This window comes from Hippopotamus amphibius, chromosome 8 (assembly GCF_030028045.1).
Source record: "Hippopotamus amphibius kiboko isolate mHipAmp2 chromosome 8, mHipAmp2.hap2, whole genome shotgun sequence".
NCBI lineage: Eukaryota > Metazoa > Chordata > Mammalia > Artiodactyla > Hippopotamidae > Hippopotamus > Hippopotamus amphibius.
The window spans coordinates 88,854,068-88,872,393 of record NC_080193.1 but is presented as its reverse complement, the minus strand read 5'-3'; the positions used below and the strand labels follow the sequence as shown (position 1 = coordinate 88,872,393).

At 56.2% G+C, this 18,326-nt stretch overlaps 1 protein-coding gene across 8 annotated transcripts in view; it reads right to left on the bottom strand.

Moving 5' to 3' along the window:
* The window catches only part of TNS1 (tensin 1), a 225,851-nt gene that overhangs the window by 178,541 nt on the left and 28,984 nt on the right, over nucleotides 1–18,326 (bottom strand). For 5 of the 8 annotated variants that reach the window (XR_009055069.1, XM_057745122.1, XM_057745131.1 and 2 more), the window contains exon 2: nucleotides 4,079–4,193. Coding sequence is in view for 6 of the 8 variants with exons in the window: in XM_057745122.1 (XP_057601105.1) it covers nucleotides 4,079–4,193 (115 nt within the window). In the remaining 2 variants the exon portion in view is untranslated. Of the gene's footprint in view, nucleotides 1–1,992; nucleotides 2,008–4,078; nucleotides 4,194–9,063; nucleotides 9,124–15,665; nucleotides 15,886–18,326 lie in introns of those variants that run through there. The other 3 variants (XM_057745127.1, XM_057745125.1, XM_057745128.1) reach the window with 3 other exon arrangements.

Here is an 18,326-nt window from a genome sequence, read left to right as displayed (position 1 = left end):
ACCTTCCAAGCTGACCAGAGGCATTAAGAAGGGGAGTGCTCTAAGTCTGGGCCTCAATCCAGGTCCAGAGGGCAGTCTTTGGGCTTTCGAGCTGGCATTCTGGTCTCTTCCCTTGGGTTTCAGCCTGGCGGGAGGCTAGCGCCCTTGGGCAAGGCCCTAGACTCTCTAGAGCACTTCCCCCAGAGACCTGTGGGAAACCCTCTGTTTGAACTGAGGCACTCATACACATTCCTCAAGACCCAGCCTACATTTGGATTCCCTCCCAAAGAAAATCTCTGCTGAGTCAGAGACAGCCTTTCACACTCCTCTGTGTGAGCTTTGCCACTGGGCTCTGTGATTGTCTGAGAGCATGTCTATCTTCCCAGGTCAGGGGCTGGGTCTTGGCACCAGTACCTGGCACGGTATCCAGCCCAGAGGGGCCCGGTTCATGATCGTCAGACAGGTGCACACGTGCATGCAGGGGGTGGAGTGGCAGCCAACACTGGGAGAATTATCCAGCCTCTACAGACTCCAACAAGGGAATTCTCCAGGGCCTCCCATGGTCTGGGCCTCAGTGGATATTCTTGGTCCAACCCTTTACCTGTAGATGAGGAAACTGAGGCCCAAGGAGTGAAGTGATTTATCTGAGGTCACCTGGCCTGTCTGAGTGGCAGGGCCCACTGACAAAGGCGCCAGGCCTCTTCTCCTCCCATCGTCTCATCCGTCCGTCTCCCCACAGGGAGCCTTAGTCCTGACACTAGTGCTCACTTCACAGCCACAGAAGCTCAGTGCTCCTCACCATCACCCCCTGAGAGACAAGAACCAGGTTTATTATTAACCCCGTGATATGCAGGAGGAAACAGGCTCAGCGCAGCAAAGACCAGCCGTGGTCCCATGGCCACCTCTTTGCCTGTATATCTGTCATGCTTACACCCACATGTCCACACACCTTCATTCTTTGTCTGCCTCATTGACCTTTGAGTCTCCCAGAACCAGAAGTAGACCCCAGGTTCCTTGACTCTCTTCCCGACCCTGTCTCCCACCCCACGCCCTTCAGCCATAGTCCATTAAACAATGAAATGTGGGAGGGTGGGCAGCTATGGTGCAGGGCAGCCAGTGGGAGACAGGATGCCCCAGTCTCTCTAGATCTGGGAAGGTGTCTTCACTGGTCCTGCCTGCAGCAAAAGTCCCTCAACACTGCAAGCCCCATGGAGACTATGAATGCAGGGCCTTGACGTTCAATCCAGAACCCCCAGCCGCTAATCCAGAGGGTCACCATGCTGAAGTCTGAGACTTGAAGACTGGAAGAGGAACCAGAGAGCACAGCAAACACTCTGGATTATTGGCCTTGGTGAATTGCCCCCTCAGCTAGGGAACAACCAGTACAACCATACCTGGTGGCCCTGGATGGATGGATGGATGGATGGATGGATGGATGGATGGGTGGATGGATGGATGGATGGATGGATGGATGGGTAGATGGATGGATATATGGATGGGTATGGATGGGTGAGTGGATGGATGGATATATAGATGGGTGGATGGATGGACATATGGATGGGTATGAATGGGTGGGTTGATGGATGGATATATGGATGGGTGGATGGGTGGGTGGATGGATGGATGGGTGGATGGATAAGGGGGATCTCATGCCACCATGACTCCTGGTTCCAAAGCACAGAGAGTTGGTCTACTCCTGCATCTCCCACCAGAAAGCCCAGTGGCCCCAATCCTGCCCCCAAGCCTGGTGACCTTAACCCTCTTGCTGGGGGTACATATGTGGCCTGTGGAGCTGGGAGTCTTCTGTCTTCCCTTGTGGGGCTGGGGGCCCCTGTCCTGACACCTGGTGGTGCCTCTGGAGAATGGCCCTGGCTTTCTTTCCTCTTCTTCCCACTGACTCACTCAGAGCTGCCAAACCAGCCTGGCAGCCCACTGGCCACCCCCCCCTCCACTCTGGTTCACACCAGCAGGGCCAGGCTCTGACCAGGTGAGACTGGGGTCATCTCTGCTCACCTTGGGAGCCTTCCATTCACGTGGAGTCAAATCCCCTCCTCAACCCGGGCCCTCAAGGCAGGTCATTTGGGAAACCTAGGACCACAGACCATTACAGAATTTGAGGCCAGAGATGTGCCCAAGATCACCCCGTGAGTGTGCTAGGACTTCCTTCTACCCCCCAGCCTGTGCTGCCTCCTACCAGATCAGTGTTGGGGGTCACTGGGGTGAAGGGAAGGCTCACTGGGGAAGGAAGGAAGGAACTGATGGGTGGGTCAGGGGCTAACATGACCAAGTTCAAGGAACAGGATGAGGTGGGCGTGGTGATGCAAGCAAAATGCAAAACCCCGCCCTACGCAATGCCTCCCTGACTTCTCCCAGCTCCGACCCTAAAACACCACCCATCCCAGCCAGACCTCTTGGGAGGAGCGTGCCACCATGTGGCTAATTTTGGTATTGCACAAGTTCCTGTTGGCCCCCTAGACACAGTCTGGGTGTCCTGGCCCTACAATTAAGGACCATAAAACTCTGCCCTTGGCCCAGAGTAGGCTTTGCCTGGAATGCCCCCCAAATGCACACGCACACACTCACACACTTCCATCCACCCACTCCAACCTCCAACACCAGCTGCAAACCCTCATCTAGGAAGCCTTCCTTCCCCAGAGAGCACATACTCTGGAAACCCAACTCCGACCCAGCCAGCTGTGTGCCTTGGCAAGAGACTTAACTACTCAGAGCCTCAGTTTCCTTATCTGTAAAACAGGGATAACACCAGCACCTCCTGGATGCTGTGAGCGCTGCATGAGATCACGCAAGTGTGTGCTTTAATAGGAAGTGCTTTAATGCCCAGCTTTCCAGCCCCACCAAGACTTGGGCATGGAGGGAAGGAAGAGGGGAGAGTCTGGGTGGAGAGAAGTGCGTGAGTAAAGGCTGCAAACAAGAAAGAGCCCAGCCCTTTGGCATGTTTGACATAATTGGCATATTCGGGAAGCACGTGAGGTGCAGCTGGTTTCACTACAGGCTTGGGAGCCAGGGAGACATGGGTCAGAGAGCTGGCAAGCGGTGAGTCTGCCAGGCCGCACAGCCGCAGGAAAGGGTCTGTGCTTTGTCTTGAGGGTGTGGGGCCTCCAAGGCTATATCCAGGGACCTGACAGTGAGGCCCTCTGGAAGCTGGTGCAGAGGTGAGCTGAGAGGGTGGGTCAGGACGCGAGAGGCAGAGGGACTGCTGTCAGTCACACAGGTGAGAGATGGCAGCAGCCTGAATTAGCTGCAGAGAAGCTCAGCGATTGAAGCTGTACGGAGGGGTGGGGTGCTGGCGATTGATGAGAGGTGAGAATGAGACAGAGGGTGGCATCTGGTGGGGCAACTGGGTGGGTGGTGGTGTCAGTTACTGAGATTGGGTGCAGGGGCCTCCTGCTGATTTCACAGTGTGATCTGGGACAAGACACCAACTCCTCCACCAACAGTGACAGCCAAGCCCAGGCCATTCCAGAAGCACATGGGAACAGTGATTGCGAAAGCCTGCCAGCCAGCAGGCCCTCCTCTGAGGCTAATTGGGGGCCTCTTAAACTCACCCCTAAGCTGCCACAAGGGGAGGACTGCGGCTTGGCGTCTTTGCAGTCCTCCCGGTGCCAGGCACACACCCCCCACACACCTTCCACATGCCCTCCACATGCCAACCACACAACCTCCATGTGTCCTCCACACACCATCCACGTGCCAACCACAAGACATCCACAGTCCAACCACACCCCTTCACACACCCTCCACACGCCAGCCATACACCAACCACACACCACTCACCTGCCACCACATACTATCTATATGCCCTCTCCACGCTATTCACATGCTATCTGCATGCCATCCACATACCGTCTTCATGCCATCCACATACAAGCTACTTGCCATTTCCATGCCACCCATCCCCTGCCATGTGCCATCCACACACACCCACATGCTCGCCATCCGTGTGCTCAGCATCCCCTCCCAGATGAGAACCAGGCACTAAGTCGGGACCCCAAAGACAACCCAGCCTGACCTGGGCCCCAGGCTTCTCATTCCCATGGAGACATGCCCCCGACCCCCGGTGGCCCGACCAGCTGCTCACCTTTGCAGGTGCAGCCCTCCCGGGTGATAACTTGTCGGCAGATCCCACAGGGCTTCACCTTCTTGAAGGTCTTCACCTTGAAGTGGTGCGTCTTGGGGGCCTCCAGGTCCTCTGGCTGTGGAAAGAGAGGCACAGTAGTCAGGCTGGGCCCCTGGAGAAAGAGCTGGGAGACTGGGGGAGATGCAGGTGAGCGCTGGGGCAAAGGAGAGGCGAGAGCCCCTTCCGCTGTGAAAGGCTGAGCCCATTTCTCTGAGTTGTGCCCAGGGAAGGACTCAGAGACGGCGGCAGGGTCAGACAACCGAAAACCTCAGCATCTGGGTACCACAGGCCCCTCCACGGTTTCTTAATCACTTTTCCTATTTACTTTGTTAGCAAAGTGCACTAATTTAAAATGTACTGCTCAATACAATTTGACAGACGTATGCCCCATGCAGCCACACCCCAGGAGGCTCCCTGGTGGCCAACCCAGTTAATATCACCCCGAGGTAAATATTATGGTGACTTCCATCACCAAAGATCCATTGTGCCAGGTTTTTACATTTCATATGAATGGAATTATACAGTGGATACTCCTGTGTCTGCTTCTCTGGCTCAGCAAGAATCTGTGAGGTTCACCCCGTGCCCACGTAGCAGCAGCTCCCCGCTTGCGCTGCTGCAAAGTACTCCACCGTGTGCGTGCAGCTCACTCACTCATCCGCCCTCCTGCTGATGGCCCTTGACCTTCTACCCGCGTCCCCGAGGGCCATGTCCTCAGTTCTCTCTGTCACCCTCACTACCCGCCTGCTCCAGCCCAGAAGGCTTCTTGCATCTTTATGTTTATTTACTATTCTTTACATTATGAAAATATCGATAGGTTAAATACACTTTTTAGAACTATACCATGACACACGTGGGATGAGAGGCGAGCTGGCAGTCCTCTGTGTCTGGCTTGCTGTGAGCCTCAGGGCCAGCCGCCCCCCCACCGCCTCCGTTTTCCCCTTCGGACAGCACGCGGTTGGGCCCCACACCCCTTGTGACCCCATATCTGAACACACTCTAAGCCGCAAAGTCCCGCACCCACGTTGTTTAGGACCACCCTCCTCCCACCCGCAGCCTCCAGCCCAGGCACAGGCTGGGAAAGCTCCCCGTTCAGAGGACTCCCCGAGAAGTCATGCCCCGCGTGCAGGCACTATTCCTCTCTCCAAAGCACCTCACCCTGGTGTCTAACCAGATTCGCTTCCCGGCGCCGGCAGCAGGGGCCAGCAGAGCACAGACAGTGACGCTTCCACGCCCGCACCTTCCGCTCTCCCCTACCCCCAGGCACAGAGCTTTCCTACGTCCTCTGCACACGCATGGACACACAGACACAATCACAGACCCCGCAGCTCTGGGGAGAGGGGTCTTCTCCTCCAAGTCCCCCTCCATACACCCTGGTCCTAGCCTCCCAGCTCTGTGCGTTCAGGGAACAGGTGGCAGTGTCCTACAAGCCCAGCATGTCCAGGACTGCCAGCTGAAGACCCTGTGGTGGTGAGTTCTGGGCAAAAGAGACGGAGCCACAAGAGACACAGAGAGAAAAATGGACAAGATGAGAGAGAGACAGAAAGCCAGCAGGAAAAGAGGCAAAGACACAGAGAAATAGGTAGAGGGAGAGAGGGACAGAAGGAGTCAGAGACAGAAGCAAGAGAGAGAAAGACAGAGACAGAGACAAAGAGAGACAGAGGGAGAAGACACAGAAAGACAGAGAAAAGCAACAGTCAGAGAAGAAAACAAGAGGACCAAGATAAAGGCAGAGACAGACAGAGACGAATAAGCACACACAGAGAATGGGAGAGATTAGATAGAAACACACAGAGACCATAAAGGGAGCCAGAGAATCAAAGGGGGACAGACAGACAAAAGGACACAGGAGCCAGCTTGAAGGGGCTCCTCGATCTGGGAAGATCTGAGCATCAAAATACACGATAGTAATGGCTTAAACGAGTCCACACTGATATGTGAGATAAGCGAGTACATTGAAAGTCTGATGAGGAACAGAGTATTTACGAGTCTCAAAGCACCTCCCCACATCACGCTTATAAATTACAAAGGGGAAAAAGGTAACTTTGCCTGGCAGACTCCACTTTCATCAAATGATCAAAGCTAACGTCACCAGCAACGGGATGAGTGGAGATCGCGCACCATGGAGGGAATGGACTGAGAGCAGAACATCACTCCTGCAATCCTCCTGCCAAAGAGACACAAGCTGAATCTAATCACAAGGAAGCATCCGACCAGCCCCAATGGAGGGACAGTCTACCAATTAAGTGGCTTATAATCTCCCAGAGTGACAAGGTCATGAACGTCAAGGAAAGGCTGAGGAGATTTCCAGACTGAAGGAGACTAAAAAGATATGACCACTGAATCCCACCACTGATTCCAAATGGGATTCATTCCACGCCCCTAAAGGACATCATTAGGACAACGGGCCAAACCTCAGTGGGGTCTGAGGATGCGAAGGCAGTCACGCATCAGTGTCAGTTTCCTGACTTGGATGGCTGTGTCATGTTAGGTAGGAAAAGTCCTTATAGGAAAATAGGGAAGTATTCAGGGCTGGTAGGGCAACGTGTCAGTAACTTACCCTCAAATAGCTCAGGAAAAAAAAAAAAAAGTTCTTTGCACTGTATTTTCCACTTTCCTGAAGTTTTATGTTATCTCAAAATTCAAAGAGACAGACAAGTTGTGGAGATGGTGGGGAGGCAGGAGGGAGCAGAGATAAAGCCCAGAGCAGAGAGAGAGAAAGCAAAGGCTGGTGGAGCCAGGAGTGGGTGCTGGAGACCAGCAGGGCCCCCGGCGGCTGGGCCAGGCAGCTGGACCCAGGTTTTGATACTCCAGACACTTCATTCTGGGAGCTATGCGTCCAGCTTCAGATGGGGGGTGAGCTGAGGGTGGGGACGGGGCACTGCCCAGCTCTGGACTTGACTCAGCGTCCCCCATCCCACAAGGAGGGGCAGGTGGGTCCCCTCCCCTGTTTTCCCATCTCAGCCCTTGGCTGGTGGCTTTCCAAATGATCTCTGTCACAGACGTTCCAGGGAGGGGTTCCAGTCCCGTGTCAACTGTAGCAGCCAAGGCCTAGGATGGGAGGAGGTGCAGGGAGGGGACTTGGGGTTCAATTGAAGGCCTGTCTCGGGGGAGGCAGGAAGCCCTAAAGCCGAGTCATCTCAGGCCTACTCTGCCCCCCGAAGCCTGCCCCTCCTAACCCACTGTCAGCAGAGCTCCCTGGGCCAGCTTTTCCCCCAGCCTTCTCTGCCTACCCCCAAAATCCAGCCCTTCCCCCAAAGCCCAGGGAAAGAGGCCTCCGCCCTAAAGCATAGTCAGCGCAGTGGAATCTCCCCAAAGAGGGTCCAGGCTGCCCAGTAAGCAGATGGGGAGCAGGCAGAGCCTTCCAGGCTGACAAGCAAACACCCAGGCTTCTCCCCTGGGCCTTGGGCTTGCCTGCCCTGCCTGGCCAACTCCATAAAGTCTGAGTTTACAAACTCTCTTCCCGTGGGGCTTAGAGACCAGGAACAGGGTTTAGAAAACACTCCCTGGCCTTGCTCACGGCCTCTCTAAGCTGTCCCTGGGTGATGACACAGCACACTCCTGCCCCTCGCCCCCACCCTGACCTCCCTCTCTGGCCACTGGGATGGCCGTCTAGAGACCTGCTTTGCAGGCTGGTGGCCTGGAGAACATCTGGGCCTCATAGTTCCCAGATGAAAATGAGGGGTTCGGACAAGACGGCCTGAGTGCACACAGTGCAGGGGAAATAATAGGCCAGTTTGAGAGGAAGGGGCTGTGGTATCTGGGGGTGGGACGTGCTGACGTCTACCAGGAAGAGGGATGTGTAATGAGACATCAGCCCTCCGTGAGAGGCTGGGGAACCCCCGTGAGCGTGAGGAGACCAGCTCAGCCATGCCCAGGAAACGGACCCCAAGTCGTGACCTGGAGTCTGCCAACATTGGCTTCCCTGGCTATACGCCGGGATGTGTGGTAATCTTGTTAAGAGAGTGACCCACAGAGTTCTGAAGGTCTCCATGATGATGGAGGAGAAAGTTCGGGGCGGACTATCTTCAAACGTCTGAAGGAGACATCATCATAAGAAGGGGCCAGATACAAGCTGTGAAGCTGCTGAAGGCAAAACAAAAGCCAGCGGGTGGGAGCCGCCAGGACTCATGATTAGACTCAGGGGGAGAAAGAGCTTCCCAACAATCATGTGTCAGAACCCAGAGGAAGAAGATACACGAGGGTCTGGTACCGCCCCTGCCCTCGCCCACGGTTACTCTGCAGGCACAGGCAGAGGATGAGAACGAGCCCAGAAAGCACCAAGCTCAAGGGTAATGGCTTGTTATGACAATGATCTTCATTTTCCCTGACAAGGGGCAGACAGCCTCACAAAGCACACCCGGCCCCCTCCCTTGCTGGATTTGCTCCTACCAGACCTGGGGGAAATTCAGGGCAGAAGAGGCCCAGCCACGGCAGAAGCTGCCTGGTCCTTCCAACAGAGAGCCAGAACCCAGAAAAGAGAAGGGGTCCCAGCTGAAGTCATTCTTCCCCACCCTCCAAGCCCGGAGCCCTAGCCCTACAACAAGCCCACCCAGCATCGGAGGGCTTTCCTGGCCCTCTGCGGGAATCTCTCCCTCCCACCCTCCTGTTCAGCCAAGTGGCCTGCCAGAGGGGTGTGGCACATCTGGCTGGAGCAGCCTTGGCGCGAGTCCTTGGCCTTGGGGTGGGAATGGCTGTTCGTTGGCTCCTCCCTGCCCCATGGGGCAGAGCAAAATGGGGTGGGGGTAGTGATGAAAGGGGACTGATGACCCTAGGGACCTCCAGCTCATGAGATCCTGCCCCCTCCCCAAGAAACTTCCCCAGCCCTGCCCCGCTAGGCTCCCTGGACCCCACACGAGGAGCCCCGGAAGACAAGGTCAGAGAGCAGAAGTCTGTGAGCCAGTGAGACTTGGGAAAGAGAGTCACCGAAAAGCAGACCTAGGACAGACCTGGTGGGTCCTTCGATCTTCTCCCTGCCTCCTGGCCATCCACCCCTCCATATCTCATCACCTTGGATGGCATCAGCAGTCATTTCTATGGGGAAGACTGGGACTCCCGGTGGAGCTGCAGGCTGGCCTCTGGGGGCCCCCGCTTCCCCAGCACCTCAAATTCAAGCTCCCTCCAACCCCATCCCACCTTCATATACACACCAAAGTTCCTCACCACCATCACCACCCCCCAACCCCCTTGCCAGCCAATGGCCTGTCCAGGTTCTTGGTCGCCCCGGGTGGAAAACTCTGAGTCACTCTCAACTCCTCCCGGCCCTCCACCCTCCAATCCAACCAGTTGCCAGACTCTGTAAATTTTGCTTCCTAAATACTCTCTTGGCCCTCCTGTGCTTTTCCATTCCACTGCCTTTGCCCTGTCGGAGGCCCTGTCACTTTTGCCTGGGACTGTTGCAACAGCCTCCTGGCCCCCCCGCCCTTCCTCCCCACACAGCCTCTAAGGAACACCGCTCTATGGGGTCACCCCCACTCACTCCAATATGCTTCCATGCCTTCCCAAGCAGCCACAAAAAGCCTTCACTCCCTCGAGTTAGCAGGGAAGCAGCCTTGGTCCATACTCCGCCCACCCGGCCATCTCAATGCCCACGCCCCGCTCCCCAACTCCCTGCCCTGCATCCACCTCCGAGCTCCTGACCCACTATCCCCTCTTCCCAGAATGCCCTTCCTCCCTCTCAGCTCGTCAAGCTTCTAGGCATCCTTGAAGGCCTCATTCAAACCTCACCCCCAAAAGATCTTCCCAGATACCTACCCCTCACCTCTTTCAAAATCAATCTCCCCACCCGTCTTCTTTTTTCACTGTGAAAAGTTTAAAAGCTCCAGGAAAGATGAACACGCGCGTGCCCTTGGCCCTGATTCACCGCTGGTTAACATTTTGCCACTTCTGCCCTCGCTCTGTCTCTGTCCCCTACTTCAGCCCAGTATAATCACCACCCTCGGGAAATGCAGCATCAATACGACAGCATTATCTAATATTCAGTAACATAGTCAAATTTCCCCTTTTGCCACAATAACACCCATCAGAGCTGGGTCTCTGTGCTTGTTTTTATTTTGGACTCAGGATCCAAAAAAGATCTTGTGTTACATTTAGTTGCTGGGTTTCTCTCTTCTTTCGTGTGGACACATGACTCCAGCTCATAATTTCCCTTTTATGACACTGACTTTTTTGAAGAGCCCAGGCTCTTTTGCAGAATGTCCCTCGGTGTCTGGATTTGTCTGGTCGTTTCCGCATGATTCAATCCGGGCTAAACGCCCCCCAGCGCCCCAACCTTTCCTCAGTTGCACGTACTCAGTGCCCCGCCACAGTGGTCTGTGCAATCTCACTGGTCCCTGCTGCCTCGCTTGTTAGCTAGGTGACCCCAGGCAAGTTGCTTAACCCCTGTGCACCTCGCTTTACTAATCTGTTAAGTGGACTAATCACAGCAACCACCCCTAGGTAGTGACAGTGCCTGAAAAGCCACTGGAGCAACGCCTGACACATAGTAAGCGCTCACTAGACACGGGCTCTGATTCATGCTGTCACGTCTGTGTGTGCGCTGGACTAGTCCGCCAGGTGCACACATCTGCACGTGCTTCTGCTCCGTGTCCCCTGTGTCCAGAACAGTGTGAGCCCAAAACAAGTCAGAAGGAGCAAATCAAACGCAGTCGCTGCCTGACCTCGGTTCTGTGTAGTGTAATTATACCCACTCCCACTGTTCTGCCCTCAGGGGACAACACAAGTTCAGGTGCTGGCATCACCTGGCTGAGCAGAGAGCTCTCTGACGCCGAGTCGCCCTGGATCTCCACTGGAGGAAGGATGCGGAGCGTGGCTTTAACGGAGCTCCCCGTGTGACGGAGGAGCACTCAGAGGCGTGGGGAGCCCGGGATTCTACCTGGTGGCCCTCGGCCCCTGACTCAGCTTCCTGAGCTGGACCACCTCTGGCCATCAGCCTGCCTCTATCTCTCTCTCCCCTTGGCTCCTTCATAAACTACACCCTAACATTTTTGAGCATCGAGTCCCAGGTCCCTTTTTGTGCTCTAACATGAAATCATCTCCTGGAGTGGGAGGGCACAGAGATGTGGATCCTCTGAGCCCCTCTGAATGGCCCCGGCGCCATGGCGAGGGGCTGGCAGATTCCCTCGCTGAATCCTCACAACAACATCCTCGATGAGGCTGAGGAAAGTGCTCTGGGACACACAGGAAGGACAGGACGGAACGAAGATTCAAATCCAGGTCTGTCTGAGCCAGGGTCCCCAGTCCCTCACCACGGCACCAGCGCCACTTCCTAGGGTGTGTCAACAGCTGCCGTCTGTGTGATTCGGAGCAGCCCTGGCAGTTACGTCGTCAGGGCCTCTCTGTCCAAAGGCCATCTGCTGGCCAGTTTATCCCATCGTGTCCTTCTACAATCATTCTTACTTCCTGCACTTGGATTTCTGAGGTCTCAGCTTCATCTTTGGATCTAGTTTAAAGTTCACCTCTCGAGAGGTCTTTCCTGCTATGTTCCCTTTCCCCCAGTCTAGGCTAGGTCTCCCCTTAAATGTCCCCACAGTTTCCCTCTTGGTCACACCCATCTTATTGTAATCATTTGCCCAATATCTGCAAGCTTCTTGAAGAAAGTCTGCACTCCAGATTCACCGGTGAGATAGATGGACGGGAACATGGGTGGGTGGGTGCGTCGCTGGCCGAATGACTGGACGGTTACTTTGTCACGGTGCTTCCCCAACACCATTTCCTATCCCTAGGCTACTGGCCACCAACCCCTCAGCCCAGAGCTGCAAAGACCCCGGCCCATATCCTTCCTCTTTTCGGGAGCACTGAACCCAGTAGCCACGTGGCCCCTTAGACAGGCCACTTCCTCTCGGTGGGTCCCTTTCCGCTAGAAACCGGAACGAGCGATCCCTGCCCTTCCTACCTCACAAAATTACAGTGAGGTTCAAATGCAACTGTGTGAGTCATGGAAATGGGCACAGGGGAGGCACAGAGGCTACATGGCTGCCCAGCCCACACAGCCAGTAAGTGGCAGAGCCAGGATTTGCACCCAGAATCCGAGCTCTGACACTGTGCACACTGCCTGTGGGAGAAGGCCTGCGTGTCCTGGGCCTTCACATCATCCTCACACCCCCACCTGCCCTTCCCCGAAGTAGTCCCAGAATGGAAAGCCCTGGATGGGGAGGCAGGAGAGCCGGGTCCAGGTTCTGACTCTAACTTGCTCGTGGCCTTGAAATGTGCCGTCATATAAAGAGACCTAACGTTTCTTGAGCTCTTACTGGGGAGACACACTATTCTAAATGTATTGGCTCCTTTAAAACTTAACAACCTTACAGATAAGTGGGGAAATCAACCGAGAAACAGAGATTTGCAGCCAGTTGCCTAAGGTCACAGAGCTTCCAAGTGCCGGGGCCAGGATGAAATTTGGCCAGCCCGCCACGCTTCCTCTGAGCATCGCAGGAAAACAGTCCAGTATTGCTTCCCGACTTTGTGCCTCAAACGTCATTTTGAAAAATTTTGCAAAGGGGGTGTTTTATTTCAGACCTTGTCAGTGTTACGTAGCCCAGCCTAGCTCCCAGACCCGTGGCCAGGAGGCTCCCCTTGGGCACAGCCCTTACAGACCAACAAAACACCAAAGAGAGCAAGCTCAGGATGGAGGGGTCAGAATAGGGTACACAGGGCAAGAACTGCACGCCAGGAAACCGGGGGCTCACAAGGACCCTGTGACGAAAATGTGTGCTTCGCGCTGGGAAGGACACCAGCTCCAGAAAGGAGAACATTTCATTGTCTGCAGCTGGAAGTGGCCTCCAAGGACAGCATCCAAGCTTCTATGAGGTCCAGAAAAGTCAAGTGACGAGACTGAGGCCACATGGCTTGCTCAGGGCCAGGCCAGGGCTGTACTTGGCCCCCAGTCATGCCTTGTGGCTCTTTCAGCCCCACCTAATAAGCCCCTTCCCAGTTCCTGAGAACAGGATGAGCCCCTCTGGAAGAAAGGGCCTGCAGCTCTAACTCCATCAGTGCAACACAAAAGAGCCTCAATTAATAGGCATGTAATTATTTTCTAAATAAACCATACTGGAATATGTAACAGCAAATGGGAGCATTTGATGAGAAAATCAAGTTATGCATAATATATAGCTATGCCCCTCAGCTCATAAAGTGATTTTTATTCCTAGAGCTTGTTAAAACTACACGCTACAGATATATTACTTCTTGGATAAAGCATCTGCAGCTATTCCCAGGGAGATCCTCCCCCATATCAGATCTGGAATACAGGGAATGCCGTGAGCCAAGCAGGGGGTTGTGGAGTAGGGGAAGGACCGGCATTTACTGGGTACCTACTGTGTGCTTGGGTACCTCGTCTTTTGACACACTTTGTCTCTGTCATCACCCCAGCCAGACAAGGTGTGCATTATTCTCCCCACTTTACAGATCAGGAAACTGAGGCTCAAGAAGAGAACTGCTGTACCCAAGGCTGCCCATCTGGTAAATGACAGGAACTAGGATTTGAGCTTAGCCCTGCCTGGTGTCAAAGTCCATGCACTTTCCACCAGCAGGTGCCTTTCAAGGCAGAGGCAGCGTCCTTGTCAAGGTCTCCAGGACCTCTGTGCCCCCTCTCCATAATTGGCACCAGGTACCCCTCCCCTCCCTGCTACAAACTTACACCGCAGCCCCATAGAGGCCCACTGGAAAGGAGAAATGTTGCTGGGACAACTGCCTGGAATAAGTGGAGGAGGGGGACAAGAAGCTTGAGGGCGAGGGCTGTGCCTTTGGGCCAGTACCCACCCCCCAGACCCAGGTCCACCCTGGTGATGGGCATCCAGGCCGGAGCTGGATGGACAGAAAGCACCCTTCTCCCCAGCCTGCTCCCACCAGCCTCTTTCCCTTCCCACAGAAACCTGCCTGCTGGGCTGCCCCACAGAGCCGGGGAGGGACAGGGCAGGGAGGCACCAGCAGAGAGGACGGAAAGTGGGTGAAGGGAGGGCCTTAAAGAAGTGGCCGCATCCACACCAGCCCTTGGTCCCCAGTCCCCTCTCCCAGCTCTCGCAGAGAGAAGCGACAGGGACGAGGCACTCGTGCTCACCTCTCTGCACCTCCCCGCCATCACCCTCATTTCACCCATGAGGAAACCGAGGCTGGAAGTCATGAAGCACTTCTCCCAGAGCCTCTGCGCTGACGTGGCCTCGTCTCCATCCACAGCATCACCCCTGGAAGTCGGACTGCCATCCTTCCCACTGCAGTCCTCCCTCCCTGCCCACCTCTGTCCTCAGCACCGTCTGCAAGCCTCCCAGAGCCTGTCCCCCAGAGCTGGAAGGGCCTGGAGTGATGAAAGCGGCCAAGGCTCCCATTATACAGATGTCGACAGCAGCCCAACGAACCCCTGACGCACCCTCTGTGTAGGACGCTCCAGACAGAGCATCTATTACTCAGATCCACACCTGCACCCAAGCCCCACCCACCACGCAAACCCCCTCACACCAGCACCCTCCCCACGTCCCCTCTCTGCCCAGGGTACAGCTGGCTGCCCAAGTCTGACCTCCCACCACTGTCCTCAGCCTGGGCTTGCCTGGGCTTAGGATGGCCCGCCCCAGGACTGGCCAGGACAGGGAAAGGGGCAGGAAAGGCCACATCTGGATCCTGGGCCTGAAGCCCCCTCCCCCAAACCAGCCATCACTCGCTTTGAGACCAACAGTAACCCCGGCCAGGGATGACTTCCTCGCCCTCCTGACCCCTGTGCATGCCTTCACCCAGCCCAGACAGCGGAGCCCCTATGAGGAAGGGGGTCCCCCGCCCCCGCCCCCACCCTCCTGCAGCAGTCAGCCCCCTCCCAGCCCCCTCTCTCCCAGTAGCCGCGGCCCCTGACTGGCCTCAAGACTTTTAACCCTCACCATGTGCCCCCCAGACCCTGCCTGCCCACCCCTCAGGCACCCCGCCCCAACACACACCTTCCTGAATATGGGGCCAAGAAAGGGGAAAGAGGAGGCTGTGGCTTCCCCCTCTGGGACTGGAGGGGGTCGGGGCGGTCTTGGTAAGGATGGGAGGGCTGTGGAGGGAAGGATGGCAGCGGGTAGAAGCTGAAATTGGGATAAAAGTGATGGAATCCGGGCAGATCTTCCCCCCAGCCTGACTTTTCCGGATTTCATTTTCTTAGGTCAATACCCCCTATTCCCCAGGCCCCTACCACTGCCCGCTCCTCAAACTCTTAGGCTGAGCAACTTCAGGGGTGAATAATTTTCACCCCGGTGTAGGGGTGGGGGTGGGAATGGAAACAGGAGAGGCTCCAAAAAGAAACAACCTTTGCGATGGCTTCCTTCTACTTACAGCTCCTGGACTCAACTGGGGGATCGGGCAGTGGAGAGGGGATACACTGACCGGCAGAACCAGGGCCCGGGCCCCGTTGATGGGGAAGGACTCAGGCTGAGGGTCTACTCAAGCCAGCCTTTCCTCCTGTCCCTCGGAGGCAGAAAGGCCCCCTCCTTCACCACCAACGCTCACCCCACCCCAGGTTCTCAGCATAAAGCTAAGGTCGAAGAGATGGAGGTGGGGGGTTCGACCTCCTAGCGATCACAACCACACCTACCCAGAGCATGCAGGACAGACAGATCCACGTCATCGTCGACGAGTGCCGTCCCTGGGCCCACGCCCCGAGGCCTGCCAACGGTCCCCCTGAGCTCACAGCCCCCACAGAGCAGGCGGAATCCGCAGCGGCCGCTCTGGCTCAGGCAGCATCTGTGGGCCGCTCGCCCTGCCTGCCTCCAGCTCACCCTCCCCGCTTCTCCTCCTCCTCCCCGCTCTCCACCCCCTGGTCCCAGCCTCCTGTCTCCTCCCTCCTCCCAGCTCCACTGGTGGCTTTGGGGGTCAGAAGCCCAGCTTTGCAGGGGGTGGGAAGGAGGCGGAGCAAAGGGACAGCTACTGGAGACAGCCCCTCCCCCCAGACGCCACCCCCCAGCCCCGGACACATAGCCCTGTGAGCCACCGAGGCCGCTCCTGCCTTCTGACTTGATCCGGCACTGCCAGGCCTGGAGTCTGCTCTACGTGCTGCAGGCCCCACCCCCAGACCATGGATGGAGGGACAGACAGACATGGGACAACACCGTCCACTTGAGCAGGGGTTCCTCGGCCCTGTCCCATCTCCAAGAACACACGCATGCCCTCCTACCCTTGGAACGCACACTCACTTGCACACACTTAGCTAGATCGGGCACTGGTGCCCGTTCAGCAAGCTCGGAGCCCGCGCCACACGTTACTCAAGAGAAACCAGGCCTGAGACCGTGGAGAACAGCCCTGCCCCCAGGGCTGTGGATTTTGTTCCAACTTTTTTCCTACTTTTTTTTCCCCTTCTTTCTTTCTTTTCTCCAAACATCTGTCCCAGCCCTTCCTGCCCTTCCTAAAGGGAGCCCCGCTCCAGGCTCCCGCGAGAGTCTGTTTTTCTTGACTGTGCCCTGGGCCAACATTTGGTTTGCATTTCCCCACTTCCTCCTCCGCCTCCCCTGCTCCCCCTCCCTGGGCCCAGTTTTCACCTCCCACCATTCCACATGCCTACTTCTCCCCCAGACTGTCCCCCCGCAACCCGCCCCCACCAGCCTTTCCCTCCCCTCCCCCCCCCCGCCCCCACCCCCAACTTTAGCCCGGGGCCAAGAGTCTGGGATCTGGGGTGGGAGGAAGAAGAGGGGTACAGATTGAAATGTATTCCCAGGGCGCGCTGCCGGGAAACCCAGCAAAATCTGCCCCAGGCCCTCATTGTCTCAACTCCTCCCTCCACTTTCCCCCCAGAAACTTTCCTCTTTGAGCTCTGGCCACAGCTGGACCAAGTAAGGGTGGGTGGGGCGGGTGAATCCCCCGCTCTATTTTTTGGAGCCTTCCAGGGGAGGGAAAGAGGGCTCGGCCCCACCCCCTTCTGCAGACACACACATCAGGACACACAGCCCAACTCACATAAACACACAGAGTGCTGAGGACAGGGCCCCACCCAGAGTAGGCACTCTGAGACCATTTTCTAGGATTGAGTAACTTGGCAAGAAAGTCCTCTTGCTTGAGCTCCTATGCACACACACCAGCATGGGTACACGTCCCAGGTCATATGTAAAAAGGGTTCTATATCCTCTGCCTCTCTCCCCCACTCACCCAAAAGCCTGCCCTCACCACCCTCTGTCAACACCACACACGGTGCTACCCCAGGGTACAGTCTCTACTAACAGCCTCTCCCCTCAGGTGGACCTGCCCAGCCAGGTGTACTGGCTCCCAGCCCACAGTCCAGTCAGGACATCTACCCAGGAAACTCCAGAATGAGAGGAAAACATTCACACTTCATCTGGGAAAAGGCTGCCACACGCGGATGTGCAGGTTGTACACTGCACAAGGGACTCTATTACTCGGTGGTTCCAAGAAGTCAGGGGAGGACACTAAAGCAAGATGTCTAATTCTGCTCCCTCCTGGAGCGGGTACCTGAGTTAAGAGTCTTTGTTCTGATGAAGGCGATAAGGTGAAAAATAGGGGCCCTTCTCACATCTCTCCAAGTCCTTCTGCAGAGCTGTGGGGCAATGAAAGATTCTGCCCCTACTCTGCATCCCTTTCCAGAATCACAATACCCCTGGATATCCCCTCCCAAGCCTGCCAGGGCTCAACTGACAGTTTAGCCAACACTGAAACGGACCTGTGTCCCACATGTAGCTGGCCCTGCAGCCACCGCTGGGGATGTCCACAGACACACGCTCCTGCCAGCCCTCCCCCTATCCACTGGCTGGAGCGCAGGGCAAACAAGGAAAAGTGGTTTTAAGGGGGCCTCTCTAGCAGCCCCTGAACCCACCCCCAGCCACCATCACCAGCCCTACCAGCCACCCAACAACTTCAAGGGCTCAGCCAGCTCAGCCCTGCCATCCCAGCGCCTCCTCCCACCCGTCCCCCCAGCCTGCTCCCACAGCCCTTTGGTGCTGGCGTCACTAGAAGATGTGTCTGCCGGCAGCTATCTCAGGAGTTCTGAGAAATCACCTTGCTGCTTCCCAGAAACGCTGAACAGCAAGACTGAAGACCAAGTCACAGCAACACCAACTTATCTGGCCTCCCACGCAGCCCAAGGGGGCCCTGCAGCCCCAGGGCCAATTCCCTCTGCTGTTCTTTCAACCAGGACTGAAAGCGGGAGTGGAGAACCCTAGTGCTGGGGGTCCCCTTGGAGGAACCCAACCCCCAGAATTCCCCTTTTCTAAGATTATGGGGGGGGCTGTCTTTCCTGTATCTTAACCCC